The following is a 12,033-nucleotide window of genomic DNA, read 5'->3' on the forward strand; positions in this document are numbered from 1 at the left end:
ACTCCATTTTTACCTCTATATTTTAATTACTATTTTTGTGTTTTATAACATACACATATTGGGGGAGTGGGAGTATGTGTTCAAATTTTTTTTTTAAATTGTTGAGGGTGCAAGGTCAGAAAAGTTTGGAGACCACTAGTCTAGAGTAATGAAATATTGACTTGCTCACTATCACAAAGACAGTATTTGTCAGACAGGACTTGAAGCTAGGTCATCTTCTTAACTCCAAGGTTGGTCATCTGTTATGCCACACTATCTCTCAAAACGACCAAAATCTAATATAATGTAAAATTTTTTGTATAAACTATTATTTATATTCACCAGAACTACTACAAAACTCTAAGAAATAGGAATGCTATTCACCTATCTAACAAGAAATAATTCCTGAGTTTTGGGTCCTATAAACTCATAGAGAACAACTTCCTAGGCCATCAGAAATCCTTTTAGCCTATCAGAAACATTTTATTTCATTAAAAAGGTTAGACAAAATAGACCATTTTAAGGCACTAACATTTGCAAGTACATGATTTTTAATGACCTAATTTCCAGATAGCTGTCCTTTTCTACTTTAATCAATCAACAAGCATTTATTAAGTTTTCATGTGCTTAACCGGAAACTGATCTAGGCAATGGAGATAGAAACATAAAAATGAAGCTATCTCTGCCCACAAGGAATACTAGGAGAATGTAATATATTCACAGAGAAGTAATTTTTGAAATACAATAATAAGGGCACTAACAAGAAAATGGAAGTAGAAAATGCTTTCTGAAGGAGATACCACTTGTGATGAGCCTTAAAGGGAGCTAGATTCTAAAAAGTGAAGAGCAACTCAGGAATGGGAAACAACCAGTGCAAAAATAAAGAGGCAGGAGCTGAAATACTGCTGAAAAGGAACAAAAAACAAGACTAAACCAGGCTAGAGCACAAAGTGAAAGGGAGTAATGTATGTCTGTCCCATCCCTAAAAACCTTCACTTGACCCTGATATGGCCTCAAGCTATCATTCTTTATCTCTCCTCCCTTCCTCAGCCAAATTTCCAAAAAAATGCTAGTTACATTCATTGTTTCCAGTTTCCTCGGCAACCCTTCACATTTTAGCTTCTGACCTAATCACTAAACTGAAACTACTCTTCAAAGTTATGTCAAAATGTCTTAACAATCATTTAATGTCTTAAATTGTTAATTTCTGTCTAATTTCCAGATCTAGCGGTATTCGGTCATTCTGAGGAATGACTTCTACATTTGATACTACTGACTACCCTCCTACATGAAAGTCTCCTCTATGGGTTTTTTTCCCTACCTTTGTGATCTCTCCATCATAACCCTTATATGTTCTACGCACTCTTTCTCATGATCACCTCATCAACTTCCATGGGCTTAATTACCATATCAATGTAAATAATTCACAAATCTAAATATCTTGCCTCAGTCTCTTTCTCCTCAGACTTTTATTTTTGAAATCATCAACTGCTGCATATTAATCATTTTAAACCAAATGTCCCAGAGACGTAACTCATCATGACCAAATCAATCAATCAATAAGCATTTATTAAACATCTATTATGAGGAAAATAAGGCCAGGCCCTGGGAACACAAATACCAAAAATGAAATAATCCTTACTTATAAAGGAAATGACATAACAATGGGGAAATAACGACATACAGAATAACAGTTCTGATAATAATAGTAGCTAGCACTTACATAGTGCTTTAACATTTACAAAACACTTTACAAATATTATTTTATCCTCACAGCAACCTGAGCAGTAGATGCTATTATTATTACTGTTTTACAGATGAGGAAACTGAGGTACACAGACGTTAAATGATGTTCCCAGAGTCATAGAGCTATTAAATATTCAAGGCGAGAACTGAACTCAGGGTTCCTAATTCCAGGTCCAGAGTTCTATCCACTATGCCACTTACCTGCATTTAATATGGAAGAGATTTAACAAATACTTAAATATATAGACCATAAAGAGAATAAATACAAAGTGTTTATGGAAAGAAGGCAACAGCAGTTGTAAGGAATCAGGAAAGGCTTCATGTGGAAGATAGTGCTTGTGCTGCATCTTAAAAGAGATGTATTCTATGAGGTAAAAGTGAGAAGGGACCCAGTCCAAAAGAATGGAGGTAAGAGAAGAAGCTCTGAGTGTGAAAGACGGAGAGTGTGAAAGAGAGAGGACTTTAAGTTCAGACTGCAAACAAAGGAAGCAGAAGCACAGAACTCAGCTTTTTCCAAAAACCCTTTTCCTCTTTCAAACTTTCTTACTTTTGTCAGGCGTAAGTTTTTTTGGGTTTTTTTGGTAAAATAAGTGTCCCTATCTCATCCTAGCTAGTTGTTCAGCAGCTATTTATATGTCTAACCCCAATGTTGACTGGCACAGAAACCTCGATGGGCTCCATTTCCAACCTGGAGTATTTTGCCCCTCCTTAGTTCAGTGGTGCCCAGACTCGATGTAAACATCTAATCAGCTTTAGCCCTACTGAAGCTCAGAACTCTGAATTCAAGCCATCACAACATTTAACTTCATCATAGCAGGGATTATAGCTGTTTGCCACTATACCTCGCACGTCTCCCAGTCTCCCAGGTTTGAAACCTTGGCATTATCTTCAACTCCTCCCTACTTTATCCAAACTTTTGCCAAATCTTGTCATCTCTTCTCTCTAGTCATATAGTCATCACCTAAGTTCCAGTCCTCATTATCCATCACCTAGACTGTTGCATTGGTCTTCTAACTGGTCTCCCTACCTCAAATCACATCTACTCCAGTCCATCCTCCAAAAACTGGCCAAAGTGATCTTTAAATGCAGGGCTAGGCATTTCAGTCCTCTATTCAATAAACTCCAGTAACTCCCTACACCAGTAGGATAAAATATAAACTCTTCTGCTTTTAAAGCCCTTCACAACCTAGCTAATAACTACCTTTCCAGGCTATTTATAAATTTTCTACCTTCTCTCACACTATTGTCTAGTCAAACTAGCTTTCTCTCTATTCATCAAACGTTGCACTCCACCTCCCATCTCCATGCCTTTGTACTGGCTGTTCCTCGTGTCTGGAATGTACTTCAATTCTCTCTCAGAGACTACTCCCTACTTTGCATTTAGCTTGTACATATTTATTCTGCATGTGCTTATACACATGTATGTGTTATCTACCCAAGATATTGTAATATCCTTCAAAGGAGAGTAGGATTCATTCTTTGTGTTTGAATCCCCAGTATCTAGCATACAGTAAACACTTAACAAACACTTACTGATTGACAGGAGACAAATGCTGTGTTCCTGAATTTTGTAAACCAAATAGTATTTAAATGCAATATTGGAACTTACTCTTAACAAACGTTATGGTATTTATGTATGTATATATGTGTTTGTGTGTGTGTGTATGTGTGTGTGTGTGTGTGTGTGTGTGTGTGCGGGTACATAAAGAATACATACTCGTTTAACTGTACCTTCTTGGGGAGGTGGGCAGGAAGGGGGAAAAAGAACAAAGTAAAAAGTACACAGCAGAGAACAAAAGAAAACTTACAAGGAAGCTAAGAAAAAATGGACAGCTCTGAACACCATGCATAGTATTTATAGGCTTTCTTGAAATGGAAATATATTGCTGCATATTTTGAATCCTCTCTTACGTTTTGCTGTACACATGACAATGTTTTTTTTTTCTTATTTTGCCATTAAGTTTATGTTTCTTTTTCCTTTCTTAGTGTATATTTAAGTTTTTGTACTTAAGTTTAAAATAAATTAATTAAAAAACACTTCTGAGGAGGGATAGGATAAAAGGAGAGGGAACAGAATAAATGGGGAAAACAGAATGGAGGCAAATACAATTAGCAACCATAACAGTGAAAAAAATGCAGCAAATTTCTCTGATAAAGACTTCATTTCTCAAATGTATAGAGAACTGAATCAAATTTATAAAAATATAAGCCATCCTTCAACTGATAAATGGTCAAAGGTTATAAACAGGCAGTTTTCAGATGAAGAAAGCAAAAACATCTATAGTCATATGAAAAAATGCTCGAAATCACTACTGATAGAAGAAATGTAAATTAAAACAATTCTGAGATATCCCCTCACACCTTGACTAAGATAATATGACAAAAAAGAAAAATGATGAATGTTGGAGAGGATATGGGAAAATTGGGACACTAATGCATATTTGGTGACATAAAACCATGTATAACCTTTGACCCAGCAATACCACTACCAGGTCTAGATCCCAGAGATGAAAAAAAAAAAGGAAAAGACTCTGTATGTACAAAAATATTTATAGAAGCTCTTTTCTGGAGGAAAAGAATTGGAACTTGAGGGAATGCTTGTCACTAGGGGAATGGCTGAACAAATTGTGGTATCTGATTGTGATGGGGATACTATGGCACTGTAAGGAATGATGAGCAGGATGCTCCCAGAAAAACCTGAAAAAACATGAAGTGATGCAAAGTGAAATAAGCAGAACTAGGAGCACGTTGTGCACAGTATCAGCAATACAGCATGATGATTGACTGTGAATCACTTAGCCATCCCCAGCAATACCATAATCTAAGACAACTCTGAAGGACCTATGAAAAATGCTATCAATACCTGGAGAAAGAAATGATGCAGTCTGAATAAAAATTAAAGCATATGTTTTTATAACTTTTAAAATTTATCCTTTTTTGGTCTGTTATCTTTCACAACATGATAAATATGAAAATGTTTGTATGACCACACATGTATTACCTATATCAAATTGCTTGTTTTCTCAATGAGGGGAGAGGGAAAGGGGAGAGACTGTAACTCAAAATTTTAAAAAAGAATGTTAAAAATTGTTTTTATATGTAATTGGGGAAAACAAAATACTAAATAATTTTTAAAAAACACTGGCAATTTGTTAAAGAGGGAAAATATTGAGCATATAATTGGCATTCAGTAAGGAGAATTATAAAAGTATAGCATGTTAGAGCTAGAAGAGACCTTTATATTCATTTAGGCCAATTCATTTTACAGATGTAGAAAACATATGGCCGCTAGGGTTTCTTTCAGCTTTAATCTATGATCCTAAGAGCCAGAAAAGTAAAATGATCTGCTCAAGCTCACACAGCTAGTAAACTGAAAGAGCTAAGACTGAAACTAAGGCTTCCTGATTATTAGTCAAGTATGTTTTATGCTACAATGAACCTTGACTGATCACTCCATGAATCAGGGACAGAGATTTGGGTATTCCCTTCACATTCACCAGTGGTGATCAAAACACATCTATACTTTCTAATCCAATGTAACCTATTATTCCTTTATACGATCAAATAATTTCCTAATGTGTTTACAAATCCAAATTTTTATATACCAGATTTGCACAGCAAATTTAAAGTCCCATTCTCCTCAACCCCATAACAATATAAAGATTTATAAACTAAAGATAATACAAAGAAGTAAAGTTTAATGTGCATTATTTTTTAAATATTTATGTTTAGTTTTCAACATTCACTTTTATAAGATTTTGAGTTTTAAATCTTCTCCTCTTCCTTCCCCTTTCGTCTCCCCAAGACAGCATGAAATCTGATATAGGCTATACATGTATAATCATATTAAACCTATTTCCACATTAGCTATGTTGTAAAAGAGAATTAGAACCAAAGGGAAAAACTGCAAAAAAAAGAAAAAATGAAACAAAAAAAGAGAGAAAATAGTGTGCTTCAATCTGTATTCAGATTCCATAGTTCTTTCTCTGGATGCAGATAGCATTTTCCATCATGAGTCTTTTGGAAATGTCTTAGATCACTGCATTGGTGAGAAGAACTAAGTCTATCACTTTGTCACTGCACAGTGTTACTGTTGCTCTGTACGTTTCCCTGGTTCTGCTCACTTCCCATCAGCTCACACAAGTCTTTCCAGGTTTTTCTGAGGTCTGCCTACTCATCGTTTCTTTTGGAACAATAGTGTTCTATTACATTCATATACCACAGCTTGTTCAGCCATTCCCCAACTGATGAGCATCTCCTCAATTTCCAACTCTTGGCCACCACATAAGGAACTACTAGAAGTATTTTTGTATATGTGGGTCCTCTTCTCATTTTTATGATCTCTTTGGGATATAGACCCAGACGTGGTATTGCTGGGTCAAAAGGTGTGCACAATTTTATGGTCTCCAGAATGGTTGGATCAATTCACAATTCCACTAACAATGCATTAGTGTTCTAATTTTCCCATACTTCTCCAACATTTACCATTTTCCTGTTTTGTCATCTGACAGGTGTGATGTGGTACCTCAGAGTTGTTTTAATTTGCATTTCTCTAATCAATAGTGATTTAGAGCATTTTTTTATGACTATAGATAGCTTTAATTTCTTCATCTTTAAACTGTCTGTTCATGTTCTTTGACCATTTATCAATTGGGGAATGACTTGTACTCTTATAAATCTGACTTAGCTCTCTCTATATATTTGGAAATTAGACCTACAAAAAATTATATTGCGATCATCCTTACCCAACCTCAATGCAACAGTGGCCTTCACTACAGGAGAGAACTTCCCAAGATACCAACACCACACAAGTGTATTCATACCTGATTTTTACCTTCTTTAGCTTCCTGACTGACTCATCATCACTGGCATCAAACAGTGAAACATCTTCAGTGTCCTCATTACTGTCCTAAAAGGAAAATGGTCTAATTCAAAATGCAATGCAACAACATCAGAATCAAAATTAAACCTTTTCAATTATACTAATACTGATGAGGCAAAATAAATAAATGAAGTTGACTACCAAGTCAACCACACCTAATTAGTTTGAGGAAGACAAATAAGAAAAGCCTTGGGGGCATGGATTTCTCAAATGGCTATAGAGCTCTCCAAGATATATTTTGGGGCAGCTACATGACAGCATGCATATAGTGCCAGGTCTGAAGACAGGAAGACTTATTTTCCTGAGTTCAAATCTGGCCTCAGACACTTATTGTGTGACCCTGGACAAGTCTCTTAATCCTGCTTGCCTCAGTTTCTTCATCTGTAAAATGAGCTGGGGAAGGAAATGGTAAACCACTCCAGTATCTTTACCAAGAAAACCGCAAATGAGGTCACAAAGACTTGGACATAACTGAAAGAGGACTGAACAACAAAGATATATTCTGGTCCTCTTTCTTTTGCAATCACTGCCTCAGAGAGAACAGGGCAGATATGGATTATCACAGGATCACAGGTTTAGAGCTGGAAGAGACCGTGGACATCAACCTCCTTTCGTAGATGAAGAAATAAGGCTGAGGCAAGTTAAGTGACTTAACCAGGGTCACACTGCCGGGGCTGTGGCAGAATTTGAACTCAGGTCTTTCTGTATCCAAGTCCAGTACTCTACACACTGCAAAACCTAGCTTTAAAGTAGGGTAACCAGGGTATGTGTCCAATTCCAGCAATCCCAAGAGTTAAGGAAGATCCATCAGATTACCCCAGTTAACATGTCAATAGTCTCCTCGCCTTCAAGAAAGAAAATAAGAAACAAGTCAAACTGAGGGCAGTTTTTTCCCTAGGAAAAAAAAAATGTTACGCAAAGGCAACAAGACACGTTATGTTATAGGCTGCTTGGTCATTTGAAATTGCAATGATCATAACGAACATAAGCAAAAAGACTATCACCAAGACAATTTCAGTTTATAGAGAATGAGATGGCAGAGAAATGTTGCCCTCCCCCCCCAAAAAAACCTCAATTAAATCCTCAGAATTAAATCAACATATGTTTTAATAGTATTTACTGCACCCTACTGACTTTAGTGCAGAAGTGAGCGGAGAAAAACAGTGAAAAATGAAAAAATGTCATAAGATATTGCTCATGCCTAAGGGGAAAAAAAAAGGGGGCTGTAGATTATACAGAAGCATCACATCCATATATCATAAGTACATTCTTCAAGTACAAAACCAAGAGATGCTAGAAAGGGTGAGCAATAAATAACTTCATACAAAAAGGAATTAACTGTATCTTAAAGCATTTCCAAGTCAATTGTCTATATCAAGTGTGAGGAACCTCTAGGTCCTTGGGTGAGGTCTTTTGACAGAACAAATCCTTTTATGTTAAAGGGAAAATTATTCCCCTTAGGGAACTGTTCTGTGAAATTTGGATTCAGTCAAAGGGTCACTAGCACTTGAGGGCCTAGAGGGTTCTCAGAATACAATCAATGACAGGTCCTAACAAGCTGGAAAATTAATTATGGCCTCAGAAGTATTGCCATTCAAGGACCAGTATAACTTGTTAAAAGAAGAATGACCACAGATGTTTAGAAAAACATGCACTAAAATGTGGGAGGGTTGCAATCTGCCTCCATGGAAGAATAACCACAGTGTCAGAAAAAACTGAAGACAAAGTAGGTGCCTATTAATTGGCAAACAGCTTAGCAAAAAATGAATGTAATGGAATATTATTGCACTATTAAAAATGACAAATATGAGGAATTAGGAGAAATGTGAGAAAACCTCTAAGACTAAGAAAATAACATCTACACTGAGAACAAGGCTGGTATTCAGATTACTGTAAAGATCCATCAGTTACAGAGGTCTGATGCTTAAATAGATTTCCCTCCTCTCAGAAAAATAAAAACAAAAACTGTGGACTACTAGTATACAAGCTCTCAGGCATGGTAGATAAGTATTTAATTGGGGAAGTAACAGTGACATAAAAAATGCCTTCAGCAAAAGAATGAACTTTTTAATGTGTCTACATAAAATGGTATAAAATCCCAAAGAATGCGACTGCCTTTAATCTCTTAAATGGGTTTTAAAATCCCTGGCACACAGGTACTTTGGCAGTCAGGAAAATGGGTTCAAGTCCCTCCTCTGACATACTGGCTGTATGGTAGAGGCAGAGTCACTTAATCTCTCAGTGCTCAGACAATTCTATGTTCCAAGAGCAGGTGCCAATTCTGCATTGACAGGGTAGCCTCTCAAGAATTCCCTATGTCAAGGACATCAATAGTCCCAGTCAAATAATAATGATAATAATAATTTTTAAATATTTGGCATTTTTGTGCATATCTAGAGTACCATATAGTATCTAAACAACTTAAAAATATCCTATCTATAGTATCACATAGTATCTAAACAATTTAAAAATATCATATCTATAGTATCACATAGTATCTAAAAAATTTAAAAATATATCTATAGTATCACATAGTATCTAAAAAATTTAAAAATATCATATCTATAGTATCACATAGTATCTAAACAACTTAAAAAATGAAATGAGATCTGTTGCTAGTTTTTCAGTTCAAAACTACCACAGAAAAAAGCTGTAACTAAACAAAAGCTATAACATAAACCTGAATAGGGCAATTAACCACAAATCACTACATAAAAGTTAACTGCTTAGAAAAAGTGTTATTCTTAGGAAAATAAAATGTCAAATGTAATGCTGCAGTAAGCTAACATTAGCAATTTACTTGGAACTAATCTGACTGTGAGATGGGCCATCTTTTACTCCAGACCCTACAACCATCTCATCTTCTTGAGCTCATTCTCTGTCTCTTTCATCTTCAGTGTCTCTAGCCACTCCTTCCCCACTACATGTTACAAATAAGCTTAGGTCTCTCATATCCTTAAAAACCATTCCTTTATATCTCCCTTTACTTCTAATCTCCTAGATCAGAAGTTCGTAACATGAAGTGTGAACTTTTAAAATATTTTGTCCACCATGTTTCAGTAACTGGTTTCCTTTGTGATCCTAGCTTATACATTTTAGAAGGATTCACAGACTTCACCATTCTGTCAAAGAAATCCATGAAGCAAAAAAAAGGCTAAAAATCCAGCACCTCTTCTCTCAGCAGAACTACTGTAACTGCCTTCCTGCCCCTTTTTTGTTTTCTCTCTCCAAACTACTCTTTGCCCAGCTACTAAAATAACCTTCCTATTCCCTCTTCAACTTGCATATAAAATCCATTTGCAACAAAGTCCAGCTAAAAGGTTGTATCTACCTGAAAACCCAGCCAAAACCTTTCTACTTCCAATTTTCCTCTGGTGCAATTTATCAGGGAATTCTCCTTTACTAGTGTAATATTCTAACCTGTATCACACATTATCTGTGTACATGATTTGTCCCCCCTTCCAATGGATTGTAAGGAGAGGGCTCTACCATTTCTCCACTTCTATACCCATCCCCAGGTCCTTGATTTACAGGTACTTAGTTAATAAATACTTGTTGAAATTAACTGAACTATGTAGCTTTTAGAATTCAATAAAATCTAATCTAATTCTACAGATCAGAAAACTAATACCTCTATTTTAAAAATATGAAAAGAGCACAGTACAGTGGGCATTCCCTCATCGAGATGGTCCCTTTAGCAATTAAAATACAGGTCCAGTACCTATTCCTATTTTGGCTAATAAAAATGTGTCAGTGGTTAAAGCACAATTGTTGGAACTAGATAGTTTTTTTCAGAAGCACAGCAATGCCTTCGCCAAATTAAATAGGTATTACATGGGATATGTACAGCGTGGTTCAGTGCCAGGGCGTCAGATTGGGGTTCAACTCCTGGTTCTGCCACTTACTACCCGGGAGACCCCCAAGCAAGTCCAAAGCTCTCTAGCCCCGCTTCTTCCTCCGACAAATGAAGGAGTTGTAACAGATTAAAGGTGCTTCCCAATTATAAACTTCTGAATGCGCTTTAAGAGTACGTAGATATAAAAATAAGCCATTGTCATGAAAACCCGGGAAAGGGTTATCAAACAACAACAAAAAAAGCTGGATTTCAAGGGGCCCTTACTCTATAATACAAAGTAGAAACTAGTTGTCTCGCTTAGTGGAAACTACACCTTGACTGCGGGGTCCCCAGCACTTCCTCCGCTTCCTCGGGAGGGTGTCACTCCCACCCCGCGGCCACCACTTGCACACAGCTGGAAGCCCGGTCCTAACTCGAGCCGTCTAATCAATTCCACAGAAGAACTCAGAGAACTCTCACCTGACGCAACATGGCCCCGCTCGTTCAACCCAGCGACTTCCGGGAGGAGGAAACGTCACCACAAGCGCCACCTCACTTCCGGGCCGCGCGCGCACGCACGCTCTCACGTCCAACTGCCACGTCCCGGCTCGTGCGAGGAGAGGGGGAAGAAGGAAGGAAGAAAGGAGAACTGTGCACAGTGATAGTGAGCTGAAGGGACTGACAGGGAGAGGGAAAATGGAGGGGGTGGGGCAAAACTGAAGGAGGAATGCTTGGGAAAAGCGGAACACGGAGGAGGAGAGGGATTTGAGGAGGGGCGGAGCAAAGGAAGGGGCGTGGCTTAGGGAGGGCGGACCTATGAAGGGGCAAGGCATAGGGAGGGCTATATGAAGAGGGCGGGGCAAGGGGAGGGGCATACGAAAGGGGCGGGGCAAGGGAGGCTGGTGAGCTCTGTGGTAGGGATGAGATAAGAGGGGAGAACCCCCGCTGAATCAGGGCAGCTGGGTGGTGAGTGCAGTGGTGGGAACACCGGGCCTGGAGTCAGGAAGATATATCTTTTTGAATCTGAATCTGATCTTATTAAACATCTGCTAACTGTGACCCTGATTGTTTGCCTCAGTTGCCTATCGGTAAAATGAGCTGGAGAGAAAAATTAACAAAACACTCTGCCAAAAAAATAAAAATAAAAAACCTTAAATGGGGTCATGAAAAGTAAGGTATGACTGAAAAGCAACCACCCCCTGAGTGAGGAATTCTATGGTCCCAGGAGTTACAGAGCTGGTTTTAGAATTAGAATTTGTGGTACAAGAATTTAGTGTGTTGTACTGTAAGAAATAATGTGATGAATACAGAGAAGCATGGAAAAAGCTACATGAACAGATGCAGTGAAGTAAGCAAAAACAAGAAAACTGTGCATAATGAGTACAACCCTATAAGTGGAAAGAACACACAGCTACCAGAAGTGAATGGAGCAAAATTATAAAGAGGCATGCATGTCTTGAAAAGAAGAGATGAGAAGACCCTCCCAACCTGGTTTTCTAGAAGGGGGAAGGGAAGGGATACTGAGGAAAGCTAGGGTGATATAAAAGACATCCATAAAAACTAGTTTTAAAAAATATGAAACCAACCCACA

At 37.5% G+C, this 12,033-nt stretch overlaps 1 protein-coding gene and 1 long non-coding RNA gene across 9 annotated transcripts in view; one reads left to right on the forward strand and one right to left on the reverse strand.

Moving 5' to 3' along the window:
- Positions 1-11,066, reverse strand: part of TVP23C (trans-golgi network vesicle protein 23 homolog C) — a 128,974-nt gene extending 117,908 nt beyond the window's left edge. For 2 of the 8 annotated variants that reach the window (XM_072640941.1, XM_072640940.1), the window contains exons 1-2: positions 10,923-11,060; positions 6,549-6,634 (exon numbers count right to left, since the gene is read on the reverse strand). In XM_072640941.1, the coding sequence (XP_072497042.1) occupies positions 6,549-6,634; positions 10,923-10,934 (98 nt within the window). In that variant the 5' untranslated portion in view covers positions 10,935-11,060. Of the gene's footprint in view, positions 1-6,548; positions 6,635-10,776 lie in introns of all 8 variants that reach the window. The other 6 variants (XM_072640942.1, XM_072640946.1, XM_072640944.1 and 3 more) reach the window with 6 other exon arrangements.
- Positions 11,032-12,033, forward strand: part of LOC140525500 (uncharacterized) — a 45,983-nt gene continuing 44,981 nt past the window's right edge. Inside the window, exon 1 of the long non-coding RNA XR_011974047.1 lies at positions 11,032-11,106. This is a non-coding gene — a long non-coding RNA (uncharacterized lncRNA). The remainder of the gene's footprint in view (positions 11,107-12,033) is intronic.

The sequence above is a fragment of the Notamacropus eugenii genome, chromosome 2, assembly GCF_028372415.1.
Source record: "Notamacropus eugenii isolate mMacEug1 chromosome 2, mMacEug1.pri_v2, whole genome shotgun sequence".
NCBI lineage: Eukaryota > Metazoa > Chordata > Mammalia > Diprotodontia > Macropodidae > Notamacropus > Notamacropus eugenii.